Source organism: Globicephala melas, chromosome 6, assembly GCF_963455315.2.
Source record: "Globicephala melas chromosome 6, mGloMel1.2, whole genome shotgun sequence".
Taxonomy (NCBI): domain Eukaryota; kingdom Metazoa; phylum Chordata; class Mammalia; order Artiodactyla; family Delphinidae; genus Globicephala; species Globicephala melas.
The window spans coordinates 45,106,767-45,133,468 of NC_083319.1; the positions used below are offsets into that span (position 1 = coordinate 45,106,767).

Below are 26,702 nucleotides of genomic sequence, written 5' to 3' on the forward strand. Positions count from 1 at the left end.
TTAATTCCCTGGAAAAAGTAAATGGAAAAGGAGCAGAATTTATGAAAGCATGGCCTAGTAGAGAGTGAGTATGAAATGTAGGACAGAAAAGAAGAGGATTAATTAAAAGTCTGCATTGGAAAATGATCAGGCAGTGACCACCAGTTCACCCTACTCCTACCCCCAACACCTCCCTACCCTGACTATAAAACTTTTTGCTGGAGTTTGAGTGCCAGCTGTCTGTTTTGCACAGATGCAAGCCATCTTTCTTTAAGTCAGCATGTCAGTATAGCTACATGAGCTTTTTTTTTTTTTAATTAATTTACTTTTGGCTGCATTGGGTCTTTGTTGCTGCGCGCAGGCTTTCTCTAGTTGTGGCGAGCGGGGGCTACTCTTCGTTGCAGTGCGCGGGCTTCTCATTGCGGTGGCTTCTCTTGTTGTGGAGCACAGGATAGAGGTGTGCGGGCTTCAGTAGTTTTGGCATGTAGGCTCAGTAGTTGTGGCTCGCAGGCTCTAGAGTGCGGGCTCAGTAGTTGCAGTGCACAGGCTTAGTTGCTGTGCGGCATGTGGCATCTTCCTGGACCAGGGCTCGAACCCGTGTCCCCTGCATTGGCAGGTGGATTCTTAACGACTGCGCCACCAGGGAAGTCCTACACTAGCTTTTAATAATCGTATGGTGGATCTTTTTCTCTTAAATCCTTTCTGTATCTTTATGTTTTAGATGTGTCTCTTATATACATCATACAGTTAAATTTTCTTTCACTATCCAATCTAATAATCTCTGTCTCTTAACTGGAACTTTTAGAACCTTAAGGATATAAATGGTTTAAATCAACTTATCCCAGATTTGGTAAATGGGATCTCCTTCAAGCTGGCTCCTGTGTCCTTTTGACATATCCCTGTCATTTTTTGAGCACCTCCGTTCTGGCATAACCAGGTATACCAGGCTCATCTTATACTTTTTCTGCCTGAGATCCCTGAAGTCAGTCATTTTTTCCAAGGATTCCTGGTTCCTTTTAGTGGGGAATGGTATGTAGAAATGAAAATCTGGATTTTACCACTGCGATGGTATTGCTTCTAGACCTTTTTAGAAGTATATGTTTGTACCCTTCTATGTCTATAGACACAGTTGATGTTTATAGATCATGAGTTTATGCTGGTACTTTTAGTTCCCAAGCAACACAAGGTTGGCATATAGCTTTCAGTACATGGAAGATATCATTCCAGTGGCTTCTAGCTTCTGTTGAGACTTTAGCTATTTTAACTGTTGCTTCTTTAAGTAATCAGTTTTGTTTTTAAGATTTTTCACTTTGTAGTTTTTTCAGGTTCAATATTACATCTAGTTGTGATTTTTTCTTTTTAAAAACTATACAGTTGGGCTTCCCTGGTGGCACAGTGGTTGAGAGTCCGCCTGCCGATGCAGGGGACACGGGTTCGTGCCCCGGTCTGGGAAGATCCCACGTGCCACGGAGTGGCCGGGCCCGTGGGCCATGGCCGTTGAGCCTGCGTGTCCGGAGCCTGTGCTCTGCATCGGGAGAGGCCACAACAGTGAGAGGCCCACGTACTGCAAAAACAAAAACAAAAACAAAAACTATACAGTTTATTGGGCTACCTGAGTCTGTAAATTTTTTCATCAGTTCTGAAAAATCTTAGCTTAAAAAAGGGTCTCCACTTGCCAATATGAGACAAGCATAGCATCAAAATAAGTAATAACACGTATTATTTCTATTATTTCATAAATCTCCTCTCCCTCATTCTTTTTCTCTCCTGGAAATGTAATCAAATGTATTTTAGACCTTCTCACTCTAGCTTTCACTTCTCTTTACTTGCTATTTTTTTGTCTCTCTGTTTTGCATTCTGGATAATTTATTCTGACCTGTCCTCCCATTCACAAATTCTCTCTTTCACTGTGTCTAATATCTATTTTATTTCTATTAGGTGGGTTTTTTTTTTTTTGTTTTGTTTGTGTGTTTTGGTCTATGTCATTTAAGAATTTTCTATTCTCTGAATATATTTTCAAGATAGTCTTTTATTTCTTTGAAAATACTGAGTGTATTTTGTCCAATAATTGTAATATCTCAAGTCTTTGCAGGTGAGTCTCTGCTTTCTCCTGTTCCTGCTGGTTCTTGCTTATGGTTCTTTGTTTCCCTGGGCTGTGGACCTTAACCATTTATTTATTGCTCATTGCCCTTGAGAAGTTACTTTTGGAGATTTCTGGAGACCTACATTAAAGGGTTTTTTCTCCAAAGGAATGTGCATTTGCTTCTGGGAGAAGATTGGAACATTATCAGAAAAACAACAGAATATTAAATTCTAAATTAAATTAAAATTAAATATTAAACTAAAACCTGGATTTGAGGTTCATTGGACCACTCATGTTATGTAAAATTAAGCTGAAAATCTACCCTAGGGCTAAAGCATGATTTACAATATCTCTCCAAAATTATTTTTTTTCTCTTTTTTCCCCCTTGTTTAGTAAGCACTAGGTCAGCTTTCCTTGCAACCCCCTTCCCCCCCACCCCCAGGTTAAAGGATAGAATTCAGTTTACTTATTTCTTACCTTAAAGATAGCCCATAAGACAAAGTGAGAGAGTGGCATGGACATATATACACTACCAAATGTAAAATAGATAGCTAGTGGGAAGCAGCCACATAGCACAGGGAGATCAGCTCGGTGCTTTGTGACCACCTAGAGGGGTGGGATAGGGAGGGTGGGAGGGAGACGCAAGAGGGAGGGGATATGGGGTTATATATGTATAGCTGATTCACTTTGTTATACAGCAGAAACTAACACAGCATTGCAAAGCAATTATACTCCAATAAAGATGTTTTTAAAAAAATTAAAAAAAAAAAAAAGAAGAAGAAGATAGCCTGTAAGATTCCAAATATAATGTTGGGTGATCTGTCAGACCTACCTTTGGTAGGCTCAGAGTTTTGTCTTTTTATCACCCTGGCCAAAAGAGTTTGTTAAATTGCAGGCCCATTTCATATGGATAGTCAAATACCCTCAGGGTAAAAAAAATGGCATCTAGCTTTACCTCTGGTTAATCCTCTGGGCTCCTGGTAGTTTCTTAGTAACTTGCCATGTATTCTTTATTTTTAAGATTTAAAAAAATAAATTATATACGCCAATTTTAGTTGTTTTCAGTAGAAACATTGGTCTGAATAACCTAACCTGCCTTTACAGGAAGCAGAAGTTCCTTTATATGTTTTTGTATTTTTGCAATGAGCTCTATTTTTTTAATTAGAAAAAAATTGGAAAGGGAAAAAAAAGTAAAAGTCTTTAAGAGAAACCTTCTCAGAAGTGAAATAGACAGACAACATAAATGTATAAGTTATAAAAGAGTAAATGTAAATGACCTATATACAGGGGGAAAAATGTTCACCTTCATTGCTAATCAAATAAATATACATGAGATGCCATTTTTCACGTATCATATTGGGTAGATTTTTAAATTTTTTGCTTGATGTTTAGATAAGCTACAGTGAGATAGGGTGTGCTTATGTACTGCTAGTGGGAGTATAGTAATAAAACTTTATTCAAGAAGAAAACATTTTGATAATGTATGATAAAATCTTAACAATTCATACATTGGTCAGGGTTTGGCAAACTATCGCCCACAGGCCAAATTTAGCCAGCCGCCTATTTATGGCCCACCAGCTAAGAGTATTTTTTACATTTTTTAAAGCGTTGGGGTAGGGGGACACACAAATAAGAATGTGTGGGTGAGATTGTATGTGGCCCACAAAGCCTCAAATATTTGCCTTGCCATCTAACCTATTACATAATTGCATTCAGTATTACGTACATGTGTTAGGTTAATTATACTTGTAGAAGTCTGTCAGAGCGAAATAATTAGATATGGGTGAAGACTAAAGACCAATTAATGGACATACTCACTGAGTGAAAACTTAGACTGAACCTACATTTCTAACAGTAATGGCATGGATAGTCATAGGATAGCCACATAGTAAAACCATTCTCCAGAAATAATCAATAAAATAGTGAAATGTTCCGAATGAAGTGTAAGATGCAAAACTGTATACGTAATATCTCATGCTAATGCATCAGGGAGATACATTAAGTTTTCAAGTGGTTATCTCTGAGTGTTAGGATTACTCATTGGTTTGATTTTATTTTTATGAAATTTCATGTTATTTTAGCTTTCTCTTACTGAGCTTGCTTTATACTTATGGTCAAGGAAAAAATATTTCTTTGCTTCTTCTGTTATTTCCATTAAAAAATGTGAAGAGACACGCGAGTTGAGAAAATAAAGAACTCCTTGAGGAGTGTGGCGGTGTTTTATTCATCTTTATATATCCAGTGCCAGGTATTTGCTAGGTGCTTGGTAAACATTCATTTAAAGAATGAGCGACCAGGTAATAAATGTGAAAAACTGCTCAGCCTCAAGGAAATGCAGATGAAATCATGTCTGGCCTGTTGTTTTCCTCTTGCCAATTTAGCAAATACTTACTGTGTTTTTTCTTTTTAAGTTAGATTTGGGAGGGGTATAGTTGACATAATAAATTCACCCTTTTTTTTTAAGTGTACAGTTTGATGCATTTTGAAAGCTGGATAATCATGTAACTGTTACCTCTGTCAAGATAGGGAACATTTCTATCATCCCCAAAAGGTCTCTTGTGCCCCTTTGTAGTCAGTTTTCTCATCCTTAATACCTGGCAGTTCTCTGTTTTATGTTACTATAGTTCTCCCTTTTCCAGAATACCATATAAATAGAATCATACAGTAAGTTGCTTTTTGTGTCTGGCTTTCTTCGCTTAGCATAATGCTTTTGAAATTCATCCATTTTGTTGCATATACCAGTAGCTTTTTTCTTTTTTATTGCTGAGTAATATTTCACTGTATGGATATACTACATTTTTTATTCTTTCACTGGTTGATGGACATATGGCTTGTTCCCAAATTATGATTATGAATAAAGTTGCTATAAACACTTGAGTACAAATCTTGTAGCCACAAGTTTTCATTTCTCTTGGATAAGTACCTACTGGTGGAATTACTGGGTCATATGTGGTGCATGTATGGAAAACTTTACAAGAAACTGCCAACCAGTTTTCCAGAGTGACTGTACCATTGTATTCCCACCCCTTCCTAAGTAAGGTGTTAAAACAAGTACTTACCATTGCAATTGTGAGTGAAAACTGTTATTTTCTCCTTTGGAAAGCATTTTGGCAGTTTGAATCAAGTCAGTAAAAATGTTTATTCTCTTTGTTTTATTTTATTTATCTATTTAATAAATTTAGTTTGGGCTGCATTGGGTCTTCGTTGCTACGCTTGGGCTTGCTCTAGTTGCAGTGAGCGGGGGCTACTCTTCATTGCAGTGCACAGGCTTCTCATTGCAGTGGCCTCTCGTTGCAGAGCACGGGCTCTAGGTGCGTGGGCTTCAGTAGTTGTGGCACGCAGGCTCAGTAGTTGTGGCTCACGAACTCTAGAGTGCAAGCTCAGTAGTTGTGGCGCATGGTCTTAGTTGCTCCGCGGCCTGTGCAATCTTCCGAGACTAGGGATCGAACCGTGTTCCCTGCATTGGCAGGTGGATTCTTAACCGCTGCGCCCCCAGGGAAGCCCTGTTTATTCTCTTTGACCTGGAAATTTCACTTCAAGGAATTTCTTTGTAAGGGAGAATCTGAAATATACACAGAGCTATTTGTTGAAGTACCATTTGTGATAGGAGACTGAAAAATACAGCGCAATTGTAATGGCTGTCTTTGGGTGGTAAAGTTACAGATGCTTAACTGTACATTCAGTGCTATGCTGGGCATTATGGTGGATTCAAAAGAAACCTAAGACATATAGCTTGTAATGGAATAAAACATACGTAGAAGTAAAATCTGGCCTAGGAATGTGTTTATGTAGATATAATAAAACAATATTGTTGGAGGTTCTTAAAATAATAGAGAAGGAACAGCATATGCTTTAGAGCTGGAAAGACTTTGCTATGAGGCTCTGCGTTCTTTAATAAAAGGCTTCAAAAGCTTTGGGATGATCTTGGTTACAATAGGTGCTCAGTAAATGGTAGCATCTTTCATTTTTACTAGTACTAATCCAGCTAAAAGGAATTGAAGCTTGATAGAGTGAGTAGTTTGGTGGGGAGTCATTGTTATCTTTTGAAAAGAGCACTAATATATAAATTATAGTTATTTTTTTCTAGTGGTTTATGTACAATAAAAAAGAGAAGAAGAAAAACCTTTTAACCCTAAGTAAGTATGTTCCACAGAGTGGTGAGCAGTTTGGGAGCAGAAACTTTGTCTTGTTACTTTTATCTCTTGTGATTATTAGCACATGGTATGAGCAGTGGGGATGGGGTGTGGGTGGTGAGTTGGTCTCAGGGTTTATAATTAACCCAATGAAAGGTGCAGAGATGGTTGTCTAGATTAATCCTTTAGTATAACTTTGGAATGATAATGTTACCTGGATAAAGCCGATAGATTGGGCAAAATGTGAGACTAAAAGATTGGAAAATTTGGTTTGAGTCAGGTGATAGTTCCTTGGATATCTGGAGTGAGAGAATAGTAAAGGGGGAATGTCATTTTAAGAAGCTGTAATAGCTTTGATGAACTTAGTGCCTACAATATGCCAGGTGTGTTATCTCACGTTAAAGTCACGTTACAGATGGGACAGAGTTAGTGACTTGTTCATAGGCACACAATTAGTTGGTGTTAGAGCTGGGATATGAACTGTGCTCTTAAAAAGCCAGCACAAGGCAGTCAAGTGGTTAGGACTCAGTGCTTTCACTGCGGTAGCGCGGGTTCAATCCCTGGTCAGGGAACTAAGATCCTGCAAGCCACGAGGTGCTGCCAAAAAAGAAGGGGGGAAAAAAAAAAAAAGCCAGCTCTCGTATCACCTTTTCCTTTTGGAAGCCCAGCCTATCACTCTCCATCCCCCCTTACCCCTGCATTTTTCCTTCCCAGTCTGGCTTGAGGACTCTTCTCTGTTTTCATGCGATACTCAGTTTGTAACTGCAGTTTTGCATTTACTTATGGAATTATAATTACAGTATACCCTTGCATTTTGGGGACTAGGCATTCTGTGATTCAGCTACTCCTTCAGGACCTTAAGAGTTACAGGTGTAAGGCCCATGATGTGGAGAATCACAGTGCAAGGCGGTTATACCAGAGGGTCTCGCTCCCCATGAATGTAGGCCCAGCACTCAAATGGCAGTTACTTGGCCAAAGTTTCAGTGGTCTGGATACTTGTCCTTGGCAAATGTAATGGTTCTTTACCTCTCCTTTCTACGTTTCATCCTCTACCCAACTTATTTCTCAACTTGGAGTTCAGTTTAAACGGCTACTAGTGCATGTTTATATTTAAGTAGTTCATTCATAGTATCTTTAAACCATAGGTCCTCTGCTATACCACTTTGAAAATTTGGCAAATGAACTTTCCATAGAATTGAGCTATGAGGATATAAAAAACGTTGTCCTGCAGTATGGATTCCAGGTAGAGGTAAGGATGGAATGAAGTATTGCCAAAATTTAACTTCCAAAGCACTTAAACAGGAATGGTGATGTTATGGTAGTTACTGGCTTTACCTCTTAACCTCTTTGTTTTCTCACCCATAAAGTGAAAATAATAATACTTAGCTTTTAGAACTATAAGGATTTGAGATAATATGTATGTAAATGGAAAACAGTAATCTCTGGTGTAATCACCTTTCAATAAGTGGTAGCTGACCATTATAATATTGGCCTTTGTAGACTGAAAAGTACCAGGTAGACAGGGTGGGAGGGCAGGTGTAAGAGGGATATTGTTAACTGTATGTACTTTTGTACTGTTCAGTCTTTCCTTATCATGTGATTATAAGATTTCATGATACTTTGACTATTGTGTTTTAGTTGTATGTTTATTTAGAAGCATTTGATTCATTTAAAAAGTAAAGAAAAAGATAAAGAAAAGCAACATATTATAGTAGTTTACAGTTCAAGCTCTGGAATTAGACTTCTTGAGTGTGAATTCCAGTTCCACCACTTATTAGTGGTGTGACCTTGAGCAAAACTGTTGTTGGTAAAGTGGGATTACTAATAGTGCCAATCTTAGGGGGTACTTGTGTGTAATAAATGAATTAATATACAGAATATGTTTAAAATAGCACCATGGTTGTCATCATCATCATCATTATGATTATTGTTTGCATTTCAGGTGGAAAAAGAATCTGTCTTGTCAACATATACTGTGAATGATCTCTCCATGATGAAGTACTACTATGAATGTGTCTTGTTTGTGGTCCGTAAACCACAATAACGGTCTCAAGTGGTATCACAAGGAAAAAAGTTTAATAATAGCAGATGCTGAAATAAACAACTCAAAGTCAACTATTACAATGACAGGACACAATCTCAAGTGGTATCACAAGGAAAAAAGTTTAATAATAGCAGATGCTGAAATAAACAACTCAAAGTCAACTATCACAATGACAGGACACAACCTCAAGTCAGTGGTGCCTTCTTATTCCTAACAAAATTAAGAAATAGCGTCTATTTTCTTAATATGTCTATTGCTTTTTCAGAAACATACTATGCCATGCATATTTGTACTACACAAGTAAAAATGGAGGAAATGTCTTCAAGTATACATTTTCCTTGAAGCCCAGAATTATCTTTCAGTAGAAAAAACTTTGTCTCCAGTGTCTTCATGAAGCTGTCCATTGCAAGTCTGCCATATGAATGACTAATAGTATTGAAGTCCATAATAATCTCCTTTTTTGTTCTTTTGTATGCATTGCACATGTTATTTTTTAAAAAGTCTAAGGATCCTCTGTCACCTTCAACATCTGGAATTGGGAATTTTGTTTACTTTGGACCTAAGGAATCTATATGTAAAATGTGCATCTATTCTTTTATCATTCAGATTATTTGATTTTATTTTCTAGCTCAACTGACTTTATAGTTAGCATCAAACATTTCATTTTTATGAAGTGCTGAATTCATAGGATCACAGGCCAGTAAAATGCATTTTAAATAACTGAGAAATTAAGTCTTTTGGACACACTAAATTTAACGCTTTTTGAAAGCATACTCATCATGGATCACTCTGAAATGTATGAGATCTCAGCATTCTAAGTGAGGCACAAAAGCCTTTATTAAAGGTACTGCTCGGAAACTGGGGACATAAGAATAAAATCTGCCCATTTGAAATGTATGATTTCAAACTATAAATGAATACAGAGTTTGTCAGTGAGATGTTTACAATAATGTCTTTTCTTTAGGTTACATGAATTACAAAAGCAAGCACTTTTTTTTCCGTTAAAACAATTATATACTAGTAAAACCTGTCATGATAGTATTAATGTGGAGAAATTTTGATTATGAAATTTAGGGATAAATTACTGCCCATGGTCTGTGTCTTTAATATTGTAAGAAGCAGCCATTAATATAATTTCAGATTAATACCAATTTTGTTCCCTGATAGCTGTAGCTAAAACAGTATATATGCTGCTTTAAATTTCTACCTCTAGCGGATCTTTATTGGAGGGAGTTTTCCTTTGTATTTTTTTAATGTTTATTATCCTGTTTTCCAGTAGCTTGATAAGTAGAGATGACTAATTTAACCTTTTCTTGGAGAAAAGGAAGTAATATTGAATATTTTCACAGATGATTGTGATGATATTAAGTGACCTCTGTGGCAATTTGGATTAGATAGACTTAATCTCAATAATGTGCTGGTAGCATAAATGTCATGTTTTCATAGGAAAACTTACTTAGAAATCTTTAGACCTTTACTGTCAGTTAGGTGCGGGGGAGTCACTACGCGATTTGGCATCTTACCAGTAGGACCTTTTCTGCATACACTACAGGAGCTCCTGTGGCCTTTATGCCCATGATGCAGTGAAGGATTCCGTGAAGTTAATTTGATTTGTCAAGTTATGGACACGAGTATGTAACCTGTTGAGTATTTCTGAAAAACTGTTTCTCTTTTTTGTGTTCCTCAGTACTTGGCAGATATTCACTTAGTGGGAATTCTCCTTACCTACCACATGGATGAACTTGAAATTAATTGCAAGGGGAAAAAGCCCCCAAATTTATTATTTTCTTTTAAAGAAAGAAACTTAAAAGAAGCATAAGTATTTTAAAAAAGCCATTGAAAGGAAAGGAATCATGCTGTTTGTAATTTAGAAATGCTTTTTATTCACTGATTAATATTCACTTTTTTACAACTTGTATCAAAACAAACGATCTTGGTTTTCTCAGAGGGAAAAACAGGTTGACACCAATGGGTTGGCATTATTACTTAAAATTTTTGCTATCAGGTTTTATTCTTTAATAATGTTACTTATATTTCTAAATTATAGCTTATATTTTAGTTAATTCTGAAATCATTTCATTTGTTTCTAATTTCTCCCTCATATTATGAATACTGTTTTTTAAACGTACTTCACAAATTTGCATCACTCTTTTTCTTATAGCTTTTGTAGTTAATATATTCTAAACTTGAAAATTGTGGTATCAATCAATAATAGAGGTGTCACTGGAGGATTTAATTTTGTATTTCTTATGTGTATAAATAGCTACTAAAGTGTGTAAGCCTTAAAGTTTAAAACATTTTTCTTAAATAACTCTATACACAAATGTTTTCATTCATTTTCATCAAATGGGAGGAGATAGGTCACTGTGCTTGCTTTTGTTGTTGTTTTTTATTAAATTTACATAATCTGAAGCAATGCAGGCTAGGGTATATTAATCAAGTGAGCAAGATGGGATATGTAAAATATAAAGAGAAGCTGTATAAATCACAGTATAAAATTACGAAGTTTGGGAACTGTAAAATGCACTGTATTTGTATGTAACTCTCATTCTAAAAGTTGCCACAAAGGCTTAATCGGAAGCTTCATGTCTGCATGAAATTTCCTATATTTTTAATGTGTATGATGGACTTAATTTTTCTTGAATATTAAAGTCTGCCAATTGCTATGAAACAATATTTGCTTGGTTGTTTCCATCTAAATTACTCATAACCATAGACATGGGAATTTTAATTGAACACATAATACTTTTGAACCCTTGGATTAGCCTATTTTTATATGCTTCTAATATGATCACTTGGTTTCTGAGTATGCTGGGCCTCATACTAATTAATCTTGGTCTTTGGTTTTGTTAAATAATCAACCAAGAATTGTAAAGGAACCAGTAGAAGAAAATTCCAGGACCAGCCATTAGTAGGATGAGCACTTAACTTGCACTTAGATACTTTTCCTGAATTATTATTTGTGATCTTGGGCAAGGTGCTCCGAGTTTGTTTCTTCATCTATAAGACAGGATTGATACCACCTATTTCAGTGGGTTTTTATGAGATCGTATGTGCTATCTGTGAAATATTATACAGGCGTACCTCATTTTATTGTGCTTTGCAAATAGTGCATTTTTTACAAATTGAAGGTTTGTGATAACCCTTGTGTTGAGCAAGTCTGTTGGCACCATTTTTCCAACAATATTCGCTCATTTCATGTCTTTGTGTCACATTTTGGTAATTCTTGCAATATTTCAAACTTTTCCATTATTGTATTTGTTGTGGTCATCTGTGAACAGTGATCTTTGATGTTACCATTGCAAAGAGATTATGACTTGCTGAAGGTTCAGATGATGATGGCATTTTTAAATTAAGGTATGTACATTTTTTAAAGACATAATGCTACTGCACACTTAATAAACGACAGTATAAACATAACTTTCAGGTGTCCTGGGAAACCATGTTTGTGTGACTCACTTTATTGCGATATTAGCTTTATTGCAATGGTCTGGAACCAAGTCTGCAATGTCTCTGAGGTATGCCTGTATGTGAATATGTGAAAGCATATGGTGGACAAGTAAATGTGATTTCAATCTGTGTTGACTGTTGTATAGTGATAGAAAAAGATGAAGATTGGTAACAGGACATTACCTTTAATATTTATGGTGACCCTTTGAAAAAAGTTTCAGTGCAATCTTAGGGAAAAAAATCAAAGATGACAGGTATAAGTATAGATTCCAAAAGCTTGGTGGGAAGTGTAAAGAAATATAATGGTAGGTAATGGGACAGAGGGCACAAGTAAAATTTAATGGAGGGTTACCCTCATTTTCACAAACATGCTAGTAGTACATGCCTCATATATATGTTTATTTCTCTTCAGTAGCTGTTTAGAAGTGGGATCATTGGGTGTGTATGTGCACTTTCAGTCAAGTTGCCTTTCAAGAAGACTACCAATTTACATTCCATCCAGCGTTTGAGAATAACTTTGCATCCATTCCTGGCCAGTACTAGATATTGCTAAGCTTTCCATATTTTGTCAATATAAGTATCTAATTTTAATATTTATCCTTTTAACTACGAGGGAGGCTGAGCAATTTGCGTTAAGTTTAAGGGACAAAGAGAGGTGTCTTTAATCTGCCAGTCTGTAGGCTCTCACCTGGCAGACCAGACCCAAAAGTTAGTAAAAACGTAGTGAGGTTCATTAAGCAGAGGATTGGCCAGAGTCGTGAGGGCTGTTCTGAGTTCTGGCCTCTCAAGACTGACCACATCTGCTTTTGGTTTTACGTAGCTGGCACTGAGGCTGACCAGCAGCAGCCCATTGGACCCCATTTGTTGGATCTGTGGTTTGATATTTTGTTACTATTTCTGTAATGTTCTTTGCTGTTATCTCTTCAAATATTTCTTCTGCCCTGCTGTCTCTTGCTTCTTGCTTCTGGGGCTTCTATTACATGTACATCAGATTGTCTTGTCATTGTCCCACAACTCCTGGATGCTCTGTTTTTGGTGGTTTCTTAGTTTTTGTTTTGTTTTTTACACTTTTTTAAAAAAAAAATTTTCCGTGTGTTTCAAACTGAATAGTTTCTTTTTACCTATCTTCAAGTTCCTTGAGTCTTTCCTCATCTTTGTCCATTCTACTAATGAAACTGTTGAAAGAAATTTTATCTCTGATATTATGTTTTTTATTTCTAGCATTTCCATTTATCTCTTTTTTGTAGTTTTCATCTCTGCTGAAATTCCCTGTGTATCAGTGCATGTTGTCCACCTTTTTTACTGTATCCTTTAATATATTATAGATATTTTAGTCCCTAACTGATAATCCCAATATCTGGGTCAACTCTGAGTCTAGTTCCATTAATTGCTTCATCGGCTGACTAGGGCTTTTTTTTTTTTTTTTCCCTGAGTCTCATAATATTGAATTCCACTTACTGTGTAGAAAAAAACAGAACCTGAGGTAAAGAGTATTTATGCCTTGGTGTAAATTTATGCCTCTCAGGCAGGCATGGGAGGTTGAGTCAATCTTAGAAGAACTTGAGTTGGGTTTGCGTCTTGTTTTTGTTATCGCACAGCATCACAGGCTTCAGATTCCACTGGCAGTGAGCTGTTGTTACCTTGTGTAGGACAGAGTTCCTGAGAGGAAAGAGTTGCACACAGAGAGAACACTGGAGATCTGAGGACAGTGCCACTGGAGTAATCTGTAGAGTACTGATCAGTGCATGTGTGTGAGATAACTACATACCCAAGCCAGAGGAAAAAAAAGCACCCAACAAAATAAAACTCATAATATCTGGTATCCAATCAAAAATTACCATGTGTGCAGAGAAAGAAGAAAACACCACCCATAAAGAGGAGAAAAATCAATCAACTGAAACCAACCCAGAACCAACAATTAGCAGAGAACATTAAAATAGCATAACTGGGGACTTCCCTGGTCGTCCAGTGGGCTAAGACTCCGTGCACCCATGCAAGGGGTCCGGGTTCAGTCCCTGGTCAGGGAACTAGATCCCACAGGCCATAACTAGAGATCTCCCATGCCACAACTAAAGACCCCACATGCCACAACTAAGACCTGGTGCAGCCAAATAAATAAATATTTTTTTAAAAAAATAATAAAATAGCATAACTGTATTCCATATGTTCAAAAAGTTATGTAGAGACATATATAAAACCCACATTGAGCTTCTAGAGTTGAAAGGTACATTGTCTGGGATGAAAAAATGTATAGGGTTAACAGCAGATATAGCAACTATGCAAAACAAAACACTGAGAGAAAAAAGGCCACACTGGCTTTTTTGCTGTCCCAAGCTCATGCCAGGTATGCTCTTGCTCTAGGATGTTTGTATTTGCCATTGCCTCTGCCTACAGTCACTCCCCATATATATATACAACTTGTCCCTTCATTTTCCTCAGGTCTCTGCTTAAGTCTCCTTATCAGAGAGATCCTTCTTGCTCACCTTATATAAACCCTCCCTATCCTTCTTACCCTGCTTTATTTTTTTCCTCAGCATTTGACAGATGTACTTGTTTACTGTCTAATTCCCCCAATACAAAGCTTTGGTGGGAGAGTCAAGGGATAGGGATTTTAGCTTTGTTTATTGTTGAAACTCTAGTGTCTAGAATTTTGCCCAGTCATAGCAGATGCTCAAAATATTTGTTCAAAGAATAAATTAATGAGTGAACATAAGATTGTGAAGGGGCACAGGAGTATTTCTGATATGAGTACCTGGTTGGATGAATGATGGCTCATGGGGAATACTGGAGGATGGAGTATGAGACGCCTGTGAAACACCCAGGTAAAATGAAGAATAGTCATTCATTCAACAATATGTAAAGAGCTACTAATACATGCCAGGCACTGTTCTAAGTGCTTGAATATATCAGTGAAAAAAACACAAAGAACCCTACCCTCAAGGAGGTTACTTCCTAGAGAGGAAGATAATAAGAATAACAAATAAGTGAATTATATAATATATTGGAAGGTGTAAAGTGCTGTAGGGGAAAAAAAGGCAAGGGGAATCTTAACATGGAGTGAGTTGCAATTTTAAATACGGTGGTCAAGTCTGGACGCATTGAAAAGTTGACAGGGATCTGATGCTCAGGGGTGAGGTTTATCTGTTAAATTGGTAATAGCATCTGCTGCAGTTTTTAGGATTAAATGAGATATGTAAAAGGTCTGGCAAATATATAGTTGCTAAAAATTTTTGAACCACTTCCCTACCCTAAACTGCTCTGAGGCTTCATTCAATCAGTCTGAAACAGGCAAGTTTAAAGATAAGCAGAATAAATTCATGAGAGTTTTCTTTACCAAGAAGATATTAAGAAAACTTCTTTGTTGCTTTGTTGTTACTAATGATGAGTTCTGGGTTATTTTCCACAAGAAGTATTGGGGAAGGAAGTCAGAGTGCTTCTAACGAAATTATAGGATAGGTAGAATATCCTACTGGGTCAGTATAAAAGTGCTTCTGGGACAGGGCAGGGGTGAGAAAGAAGGGTTTCAAGATTTCTGCTTTACATGAAGTGGTACTGTGTTAACTTCATATAGACTAAAAAGTTAAAGATGTATACTGCAATCCTTAGTGCAATCTCTAAAAATTAATGCAAAGAGATGTAGTTAAATGTTAAGAATTAAAATGAAATTCAAAACAATATTCCGTTAATCCAAAAGAAGTAAGGAAAGGGACTTCTCTGGTGGTCCAGTGGTTAAGACTCTGCGTTCCCAATGCTGGGGGCCTGAGTTCAATCCCTGGTAAGGGAAATAGATCCCACATGCTGCAACTAAGAGAGCCCACATGCTGCAACTAACGATCCTGCGTGCCACAACTAAGATCTGGTGCTGCCAAATAAATAAGTAAATATTAAAAAAAAAAAGAAGTCAGGAAAGGAGGTACAGAGCCAGAAAAGAAAGGGAACAAACAAAATAGTACAACAGCAGACCTAAATATAGCCATATCAATAATTTATATCAAATGTTAAAGGACTATACAAACATTCCAATTAAAATTCAGAAATTGTCAGAATGCCAGAAAAGCAAGATCCAGCTATGTAAGTTGTCTGCAAGAGATACGTTAAATGTAAAGATACAGACAAGCTGAAAGTAAATGGATGGGAAAAAAAGATATACTATGCAAATGGTAAGCATAGGAGAGCTGGAACAACTATACTAATCTCAAATTAAGACTTCAAAACAAAGAGCATTATCAGAGAGAAAAATGGATGTACATCAGAGACATGACAATCATAATATGTGTGTACCTAATAACAGAGCTTCAAAATACATAGACAAAAATTGATGGAACTTAAGGGAGAAACAAAAAAATCACCAAACATTATCAATCACCTTTACCTGTGACATCTACTTATGTGACAGCACTGTGCCCAATACATGCAGAATATATATTCTTTTCAGGAGCACGTGGTACGTGCACCATGATAATTCATATACTGGGTCATAAAATCTCAATAAATTTAAAAGGATTAAAATTACACACAGTATGAATTAAAGGAATGAAATTAAACTAGAAATCAATAAGAAAAAGATATTTAGGGAAATCTCAGATATTTGAAAAATTAACACATTGAAATAATCCATAGGTCAAAAAAGAAATCAGGGAAATTAGAAAGTATTTCAAACTGAAAGATAATGAAAATGTAACAGCAAAATTTGGGCAGCTGCAGATAAAGAAGTGCTACAGAGAAATTTATAGCTTTAAATGTTTATATTAGAAAAGAAGAAAGGCTAAAATCAATGACGCTAGAGGTTAAATCAAAAGAACCTAGAGAACGAAGAACAAAGTAAACCCCAATTAAGTAGAAATCAAGGAAACAGAAAATAGAAAATATTACACCAACAAATTTGACAGCTGGAATGAAATGGATAAATTCCTTGAAGCAATGAATCTGGTACTATATAAAACTTGGAGTAAACTAATTTTTTAAAGACAGTGCGGGAGTAACAACTGAGTAATAACTCAAAATGTTGGAGAAAAAAAAAGTATGGTGTGGGGGGAAAAACTATTTACAAAAACTATAAAGTGCATAGGAATAAACCTAACAAAAGATACATAAGCTCCTTGCAGTGAGAATTATAAAACTTTTTAAAAGACCTAAATAATTTGAGACTATAAAATACCATTGAGAAGGAAATGGGCTCCATATTGTAAAGATGACAGTTCTCTCCAAATTGATCTATAGTTTCAATGCAATTATGATTCCAAAGGGTAATGTAATGCTACAAGATGACTGTACATGCAAGAGCAAAGGGCCTAGTAGAGTCAAGATATTCCTGAAGAACAAGATGTGGAGGATTGCTCTAAAGATATCAAGGATTTATTACAAAGCTATGGTAATTAAGACACTGTTGAATTGGCCCAGGATAGCAAATAGACCAATCTAACTGAATAGAGAACTCCCCCAAAGTTGTGTGTATTTATGAAAACTTGACTTGTGACAAAGCAGGTACTGCATAACAGTGATAAAAAGGACAACTATTCAATATATGGTGTTAAGAAAACTAGTTATTCCATACAGGGAAGGAGAATGAACTTGAGTCTTTTTTCACACCATAAAAACACACAAATCAATTACACATGGATGAAAGATTTAAATGTGGAAGCAAAAATATAAAACCATAAAATGTATAGAACTGGGACAGGAAAGGACTTCTTAAACAAGATGCAATATGTGTAAACCAGAAAAGAAAACATTGATAAACTTGACTACATTAAAATTAAGGTATCACAGAGAGTAAAAATACAAGACACAAATTGGGAGGAAATATTTATAATATTTACAACACCTACTACCCATAAGAACATTGCTTTCTAGAATATAAAAGAAGCTCTTCCAAATCAGAAAAAAACCCAACTAAACCAATTTTTTTAAAGGGCAAAGAATTTAACAATCCTTTTACAAAAAGCTAGAGATCCAAGTTGGGCCAAGCAGAGACTGGGATTAGGCAGGGTGGTCTTGAGGCAGAGGTGGTGGTGAAAGGGCCAATGCCTTAAAGACAAAAAAGAAGCAAAAACTAGACAAAGAAAAGACATAATTTAAACCACATTTAAGTTTAGAACTTGTTCAACAAGACACCATGCACAGTAAAGAGCCAGGATTATTGCTCCAGGAATGGTCCATAAACGATATAAAAAGATGTCCAATTTCACTGGGGAAATACAAACTGAGGCCACAATGAGATACCATATCACACTGCTCCGGTAAGACCATACTCAGTTTACTGGTGAGGATGCGACAAAAAGGCATCTCTTGTCCTCTACTAGAATGATAAACTAGTAAAAAGCACTTTGGGAAGCTTTGGCACTACCTAGTCCAGGTGAAGTTAAACATATTCTACAACTCAGTAATTCCACTCTGTAGAGACATTCTTGCACATGTGCCTTAGAAATTATGAACAAGCATGCTCATAGCACACTATTTGTAACTGCAAACATCTGAAAAAACAAACGTTTATCAACAATGAAGTGGATTCATATGATGGAATGCTATACTTAATACAAATGAATGAAATATGATTACATGCATAAAAATATGAAATAAGAAAAATAAGAAAGCAAATGACCCAATTTTAAAATTGGGCAAAAATAAAATAAAATAGGGCAAAAATAAAATTGGTCAAAATGTGAAGACGATATACAGATAGCAAGTAAGCACTTAGAAGATGCTCAACATCATTAGTCATTAGGGGAATGCAAAGGGATAAACTACAATGGGATACATGAGATACTTATTTAGAAAGACTAACATTAAAGTCTGACTAAACCAACTGTTGGAGAGAATGTGTAGGAGCTAGAACTCTCATACACTGCTCGTGGCAATGTAGAATGGTATAACCACTTTGGAAACCAGTTTGGCAGTTTGCTAATAAGTTAAATACACACTTACTATGTGATCCAGCCTTTCCACTCCTAGGTATTTATTCACCCAAGAGAAAAAAAGCCTATGTCCATACAAATGTTCTCAGCAGCTTTATCTGTAATAGCCCCAAACTGAAAGCAACCTACATGTCCATCATCAGTGAATGGAGAAACAAATTGTGATATATTCATACATATATATATATAATATTAATATCAATAAAATAAATGGAAAATTACTCATCTATGAAAAAGAATGAAATCTTGCCATCTGCAACAATATGGATGGACCTAGAGGATATTATGAAAAGTGAAGTAATTCAGAGAAAGACAAATATTGTATCATTTTACTTATATGTGGAATCTAAAAAACAAGTGAGCAAACTTAAGAGAAGTAGTCATAGATACACAGAACAAACGGGTGGTTGCCAGAGGGGAGGGGGACGCGGGGATGAGAGGAAAACAAGAGGAAATGGAAAGATCAGACAGAAAAGCTACTATTTATTACCCTACTTATTTTATTTGTGCTTATTAATAAACAACTGGTTGCCCTATCTTCTCACAACAGCCTTGAGGTATAGGGGCATGGGGTAATTAATATATAGGTAGTACCAACCATTTAGAGGACAGTTATCTTCCTTGCACTATTTTCCTCTAGAAGATCATAGTAATTTCTCCCTTCAAAGCACTTATATATAATTTTCTTCCTTACTTTCTTCTTTACTTGGTTACTGTCTTTATTAACCATTAAAATATAAGGTAAATACCTTATATGTTGTTATCGTCTCCTCATTTTCTTTGACAACACACACAAGTTTGAAATAACAAAGGTCTTGGAATCTCACTTTTGATCACCGCGCAGAGCAAGCAGGGAATTCTGTGCACTTCCCACGTAATTTAAGAGCCAAACAATTTTAGGTTTCAGTCGGAAGAGGTCTGTGCTCCAGGATTAGCCCTTAGATGAGCGACGCATCTTCTCTGCAACTTCATCAGTGAATTTTTATTCAAAAGATCAAGGAATGTGGTGCCTACTTCACCGTCCACAACAGCCACTGCAAAACACGCTCGTTGGTTTGTTTTCTCTTGTTTTGTTTTTGCATGTTGGCTTTATCTATTTCCCTCAGCCCCAACCCCCGTTCAGCAGTCTGTCTTGCGTAATCATTTAACGTAGCGCTAAAGCCTGTTAACACTAATTTATCAAATTTGTATAATTCTCTGTTTTAAACTCCTGGGGACGCCCCGACGGCCACTGACTCAAGGAAGGGAATATTAACATATACACTTTAAGCTCGGGATTTGCACACCCCTATGCCCGCCCCTGAGGAAAAATCACGCCCTCCGAAGACAGCGCCACTCTGCCTTTAACAAACCCGCCGCGGCCTTCCCGCCTCGCCCCGGGGCGCGCACTTCCGGCCGCAGGGGCGCTCGGGAGTTCGCCCCGCGAGCCTCCACCAACCAAAGACTCCGCCTCGCCGGTGCGAGTGCGCGCGCGCACATTTGTGCGCAGGTTCGAATCTCAGCCGCTTCGTGGTTGCTCCTCAGCGTCCGGCCGCACCTCGGCGGTCGCGAGGGCAGCGTGCGCGGGCTGGGCCACACCGGCCGCCCCGCCCCCTCCGCCCTCTGCACCTTCCAGCCGCAGCCTCGCCCGGACTCGGTCCTCGCCCTTCCTAGCGCGCTGCGCGCTCCGCCCTCGCCCTCCGCCCCCACAGCTATCGGCGCTCGGCCTCCCGCGCCTGGCGGGCTCCGCCCGAGCCTTCGGGGCCCATGGCCAAGCGGCGTGCGGCCGAGCCCCTGACGTTCCACGTGCCTTGGAAGCGGCTCCTGCTCTGCGACTTTCCTGAGGAGCCGCCGCGGCCACCGCTCTGGATCCCGCCGCCGGGGGCCTCGCATCCCGAGCAGCCCCTCGGCGTCCCGGAGCTGCCCCGAAAGCGTAAAATCGACGCAGGGGGTATGACTGAGCCTTTGGTTTCGCCCAGCAAGCGCCGCGACGGCGGGGACACTGGCGCTCCGGACGGCGCGGAGCGTGAGGGCCGCGGCCTGGAGACTGGCGAGCCGCCGCTGCTGCAGCCGCCCGTGCGGCCCCGGGGGCCGGGGGAGGAGCCCCGGGGCGTTCGGCCCCCGAGAGGCGGTGGCGACGACGGGGCGGAGCGCGCAGAGTCCCTGCGGGGAGACTGGGGGGCCGCACCGCACCAGGTAGGGGTTGGCGGTGGGCTGGGCGCTCCGGCGGGGGACGGGGGGCGGGGCCCGGGGTGAGGGGAAAAAGGGTCATACTTTCCCGGGCACTGCGCGTCCCGGGAAGGAACCGATCGTTCCCCTCTAGACTCATGTTCGTCACGACGCCCCAAAAGATGAAAAGCCGGGATCCTCGCCGCAAGAATGAACACCGACCCCCCACCCCAGGCAGCACACCAGGGGCCCCAGAGCCCACCTTTGGCAGCGTTTTGGGAGAGTCCGACGAGCTGAGAGCACTAAGCTAAAGTCTGGGGAGACAGACCATTGGGTGAGGTAGTAGGCGTGGCCTTGCACCTTCAGCATCTGTGCTGTCCAAGAGGGAAGCAGGGGCGTGGGTCATGACAGACTGTAGAACTTTGGGAAGATGTTGACCGTGAACCGCAATAAGTTAAGCTCAACGACAAACGTCAGAGAAAGATGTATTGCGTCTTCCTTGGTTTAACGATGATTTTTTTTCTGGAATTCGTGATCGATTTCTTTCTAAAGAGGGTGACGAATGTGGTAGCCACCAGTTGGACATCCTTTAGGCATGTTACAGCTCTTTTGGTTGAGAGGAAGGGCCTCCGTATACTGGGAAAAGGCAGTCTTAAATCCGATCCTATGAAAAAGGATCGTTGTTGAGAATTAATTTGGTTCTTAAGATCAGCCGTCTGTATGAGGATCTTTGGAGAGTTCCTCTTCCTTGGGAAATGAGCCTGCCCTATCTCTGCACATAAGATCTGTCTAGATCTGTGCTATTCAGTGTGGCAGCCACTAGCTATGTGACACAACACCTAAAATGGGACTAGTTCAAATTGAGATGCGCTCAAAGTAAAATACACACTAGATTTCGAAGATCTCAAAAAATTGTATATTGAATACACGTTGAAATAATCTGGAGATATTGGATTGAATAAATTATATTAAAATTCATTTCAGTTATTTCTTTTACTTTTTTAATATGGCCATCAGAAAATTTCGAATTACGTTTGTGGCTGGCATTTTGTATTTATTGGGCAGCGTTGGTCTAATCTTTGGAATTCAAGCTGCGATTTGGCAGTTCTGGGTTGAACCAGGAGCTTTGGGGGTGGAAGAGCCAAATGTAGAGCCCAGACTTCACCAAATTCTCTTCAATTACTCCATCATAGCATCCACCCCACATTTTTCATTGTCTCAAGTATCTTATGCAGAATTTATCAGACACCTTGCCAATAAAATACAGTAGTTGGGAAAGATCTTTTTCTGTGGTCATGAAAAATTATCCTTTAGATATAATCATTATGATGAGCATTTCTGGATGAAACTATAAATTGTAAATGTTTCTACCCCCAGTTTTCTTGGAATTTAGAAAACATGATCCTTATTTAGATTTTTTTTTCTTCAGACTGCTTTTAGATAGCACTTATGTTTTGAAAGTAGAATAAAGAATTAGAATTTCCAATTAAATCATGTCACACCAGTGTGCAAAACCTGAAAAAACAAAAATCCAGAGTGACAGCCATCCAGACCTATTTGGTATGGAGATAAGTACTGTGTAGTTTGAAAACTTGGCCATTTTTGGTACCGGACCCATACTTAGGCTTGTCTTTGCTACCAGAATATACTGACTGCAGTATGCCACAAATTGATAAGAGGGACGTGGAAATGGCAGGTAAGCAAAGGAATTTTTTAGTAAACTGACACAGACATTTGCTTAGAATCTCCTAGACACACCTGTGTCTTCTTCCACAGCAGTGACCACATCTGACAGCTCTCTGCTTCTTGTAGTCACTACAAGCCTGTGACAGGGAACAAGCTTGGCTCTAGGGGTTCCTTCTTCATCAAGACTAGTCCCCTGTTCTCTTTTGGCAAAAGCCCAGGAACCCTCATGTTCATTTCTTTTGTTCTGTTCCTTGAGCTGCTTCTTTGTGCAAACTTAATTTTCTCCAGCTTTCCTCTTTCTTTCCTGCCACCAAAGATGCATGGTTTTTGTTTTAAGGGTCTTACAGCCAAGGGAAAATAGGATATAGCAAAAACATGTAGAAGTTAAAAAGCTTTTTCACTTCATGAAGCAAATGTCTTCCTGGTTCCTGTTTTGCTCAGAATAGAGCTTAAGTCCCTACCCGTACCCTTGGGATCTCATTTGGGAAGAATTTCCTCAAATATGTCCTTTCTATATTGAAGATGCAATCTAGGCAGAATCGTGATACCTATTTTTCTGTCCTAGAACCTCAGAATATTTGAGCTGTTTCAGGTGTTTGTTTGTTTTTTTTGCGGTACACGGGCCTCTTACTGTTGTGGCCTCCCTCGTTGTGGAGCACAGGCTCCGGATGCATAGGCTCAGCGGCCATGGCTCACGGGCCCAGCCGCTCCGTGGCATGTGGGATCTTCCCAGACCGGGGCATGAACCCGTGTCCCCTGCATCGGCAGGCGGACTCAACCAGTGTGCCATCAGGGAAGCCCTCAGGTGTTTTTTTTAACCGGAGTACTAAAATAAAACCAGGTATTACTTCTATAAATATTCATGTATTTTCTCATGTTAGTGTCACTTTATGCAGATTGAGTAATCTGTCAGTGCTGACCCTTGCTGTTAAATACTTTAAATAGAAAGGAAGCAGAAATGTTGTGATTTTGATTCATAGTGATATTGGTTCGTAGGCTTCTTGGGATATAATAACTAGCTATATTGGGCATTTATAGTGCTAAACTGTAATTTGCACAAGAGCCTTTCTGCTTTTTACCAATGATGAAAGAGACCTAGGTCAAGATCAGAGTTAATGGGTGGAGGAGTTATCATGCAAGCACAGGTCTGTCTGGTGGCAAAGTCTGTGCTCTTAGCTACTAGGTTATTACTGACCTCATTAAGGATCTTTTCTGGTTTGTTCTAATAAGTAGATCATTTGAACAATAGTTTTTATTTTCCCAAAAGGCAGAGAAATAGGTCCTTGTTTTTAACCCTATTACTTATTAAAATGAAGTTTTTCTTGGCATCCTTTGAGTTATTACATTTTTATCCCAGTGTTAAGGAATTCCAAAGAGACTCTTAATTCTCTAAGCCTTAGTGTCTAAGGCAGTGAATAAACTTATTATTGAGAAGACCTGTGCTCCCCATTTAATTAACTAGCCACATGTGGCTATTGAGCATTGAAATGGGCCTAGTCTGAATAGTGCTGGAAGTGTAAAATACCTGGCAGATTTTGAAAACTTTTAGTTAGACAAAAAGAATGTAAAATTTCTCAATTTTTAAAAATATTGACTGCATGTTGAAATGATAGTATTTTGGCTTTATTAGGTCAAGTAAAATTTTAAGATTAATTTCGCCTGTTTTTTTTTACTTTTTTTTTTAGCTGAAGTTACTAGAAAATTTTAAATTACATATGTGGCTTTCATTATATTTCTGTTGGTTAGTGCTGCTATAGCAAGTATGAACCTAAAGTACAAAGACAATTTAGTAGACTAAATATAGATATATAGATATCCATCTGGGAAAGATGTTAACCTTCAAAATGGTCACTTTGGAAGCCTATATGTAATTGCAATGCCACTTCCTTTGCACAAAGTATTTTAATTTTGTGCCAGTTTTGAACTTCATTGGAATATCAACTTCACTTCATAGTTGCTTGAAACAATTTTATAGCCTTTTACAGTAAGCTGTTGAATTTTGAAGGGGCCAGCATTCACTTGGATTTATCAGTTTTGGTATCTTGAGTCATGTCTTGTACAAAATGGTATCTTTAATAAAATGATCAGTTTAAGATTTTCTTGTTATTTACCATGTTTTTATTCTAATGCTTTTTAGAAGGTTGTCAAAATATTTTAGCCTACATCAAGTCAATCCCTTAAAATACCAAACATCAGGAAAAAGACCAAAAGTAAATTTTAAGATGTGTGCATGTGTTTTTTAAATAAATTGTTTTCCTCACTGAAAGGTAAAAAACTTTAAGACTATCTTCAGGCATTATTTTTTTGGTTGAAAAATGGAAGAAAATTCTGGGAAGAGAAGCTCTTGGAGGAAATTCTTTTAAATTTAAACTACTCACAGGAAATACTTTCACCAATTCATGAATATGAAAATGCAGAGTTGACTGAGTCCATGAAGTACTTTGATTAGGCAGAATTAAAAATATATATTTGTTGAAGATGCAAAGTTAAAGACTGCAAAATCTTAACGTGAGTTTGCTTTTAAAACAGAAAAAAATTTGTTTCGTGAAACAACTTAATTTTTTCTAGACCATTGATGTACTTTCACCTCTCTCTTCTTTTCACTAAAGCTCAATGAAGAATTTTGGCAGTATAACACCTTCCAGTACTGGAGGAATCCTTTACCACCTATTGATCTGGCAGACATTGAAGATGTAAGTGAAGACAACCTGACAGAAACAACACTTCAGGACAAGAATGAAGTTGTTGAGATCGATATGGAGTCCTGACAGAAGGAGCTGAAGAAGTGGGTTTTTCTGAATTTGAGGAGACATCTCTAAGTGAATTTATGTATTCTTAAGGAAAAGAGTTATTTTCCGTACTTGATGTGATATCATTCCCAAACCTGAAAAATGAGGAAAAGTTGTTTTAAAGATAAATGCCTGCAGTCACTACTATACCTCCCAATAGGGATTTGTCAAGGATATAGTGCAGTTATAGGAGAAGTATTTTATGTATGCATTCTTAAGAAAAATTTATGTTTAGGTTCTAAATTTGAAGATATCTTATAAAAAGGAATTGTGACAGTTTTAGAAATAGATGGGAAACATTCAGATATTCCTCTTGTTGCACCAAAAAGTTAATTTGTGGTACATGAAATAAATATTGTTTTATAATAACTTATTAATAAAATGCTTTCTAATACATTTCATCGACTCTTCTTCGTTGAACAAATAGCTGACTTAAACATCTGTGCAAACTTAAAATGTGGGGGATTCTTTCTGAAACCTGGTATTGTTTTAAAAGAGCTTTCTAAATGTACAGTAGTGAAAATTTTAATTTGGGTAGGATGTTTGCATAACTTCCAGTATTTAACGTTTGTTAAACTTGACTTTGGGCAATCAAAGATGGGTAAAGAACAAAGAGAAATGAGTAGGTGCTTCCCCCTTTTCCCAGGATAAGAGGCAAGAAATTTATATTTATTTTATTTTTTTAATTTCTTGGTTTTGAATTGCTTTGAGGGCATGCTCTTTATTGCTTATTATTTTAGACTTGTACTTGTCAACACTGACAACACTTCAAATGAGCCCCACTCTTGAGAGATTCTCATATAATTGTTCTGAGGTGGGCTTTGGGTATAGCTATTTTTTTTTTTTTTTTTTTTGCGGTACGCGGGCCTCTCACTGCTGTGGCCTCTCCCGTTGCGGAGCACAGGCTCTGGACGTGCAGGCTTAGTGGCCACGGCTCACAGGCCCAGCCGCTCCGCGGCATGTGGGATCTTCCCGGACCCAGGCACAAACCCGTGTCCCCTGCATCGGCAGGCGGACTCTCAACCACTGTGCCACCAGGGAAGCCCGTGGTGTAGCTATTTTTTTAAGCACCAATCTTCCTTCCACCCATTCCTCAAATGAGCAGGCCAGTTCAAGAACCACTAGACTAGTGATTGTTTTTCCTGTTTAAAGGAGATAACTAACTTGAGCTGAAGCACTGCCTCCTTCGTTAGCTTTGTTTTTATTTTGCTCTGTTGATGGCTTTGTTACAACTGAATTATTGTGTCATTATTACAGTTTCATTGTTAAAGTAAGCAATTTGTGTTTAAGTTAGTAACTAAGTTACTAATAACTTAGTAATTAAGTTAACTTTTGTATTGCATTCAGAATGTTGGTTTTGTAATTGACTAACTCATCCTGCTTGTATATTTTTTGTTGTTGTTAATGACATTAGATCCAAAATTTAGGAAAGATGATAAATGCCAATGAGAGAGAGAGAACCACCAATGTTTTGTG

The 26,702-nt window shown here is 38.1% G+C and overlaps 2 protein-coding genes across 4 annotated transcripts in view; both read left to right on the plus strand.

The window, feature by feature from the left end:
- Nucleotides 1–10,910, plus strand: part of CARNMT1 (carnosine N-methyltransferase 1) — a 39,401-nt gene extending 28,491 nt beyond the window's left edge. For 2 of the 3 annotated variants that reach the window (XM_030876992.2, XM_030876994.2), the window contains exons 7-8: nt 7,341–7,444; nt 8,138–10,910. In XM_030876992.2, the coding sequence (XP_030732852.1) occupies nt 7,341–7,444; nt 8,138–8,239 (206 nt within the window). In that variant the 3' untranslated portion in view covers nt 8,240–10,910. The remainder of the gene's footprint in view (nt 1–7,340; nt 7,445–8,137) is intronic. The other variant, XM_030876993.2, reaches the window with a different exon arrangement.
- A 9,155-nt stretch (nt 10,911–20,065) lies between these two features.
- On the plus strand, nt 20,066–25,622 carry C6H9orf40 (chromosome 6 C9orf40 homolog). The gene is made up of 2 exons (XM_030876995.3): nt 20,066–20,778; nt 25,047–25,622. Exons 1-2 carry the CDS (start codon nt 20,350–20,352, stop codon nt 25,203–25,205), a joined length of 588 nt encoding a protein of 195 aa, XP_030732855.1. The 5' UTR covers nt 20,066–20,349; the 3' UTR covers nt 25,206–25,622.
- The last annotated feature ends 1,080 nt before the right edge of the window (nt 25,623–26,702 follow it).

Coding starts and splice junctions, on each gene's coding strand:
- C6H9orf40 (XM_030876995.3), top strand. CDS start 20,350: ATGGCCAAGCGGCGTGCGGCCGAGCCCCTGACGTTCCACGTGCCTTGG. Junction 20,779..25,046: donor GGGGGGCCGCACCGCACCAG/GTAGGGGTTGGC, acceptor TTTTCACTAAAG/CTCAATGAAGAATTTTGGCA.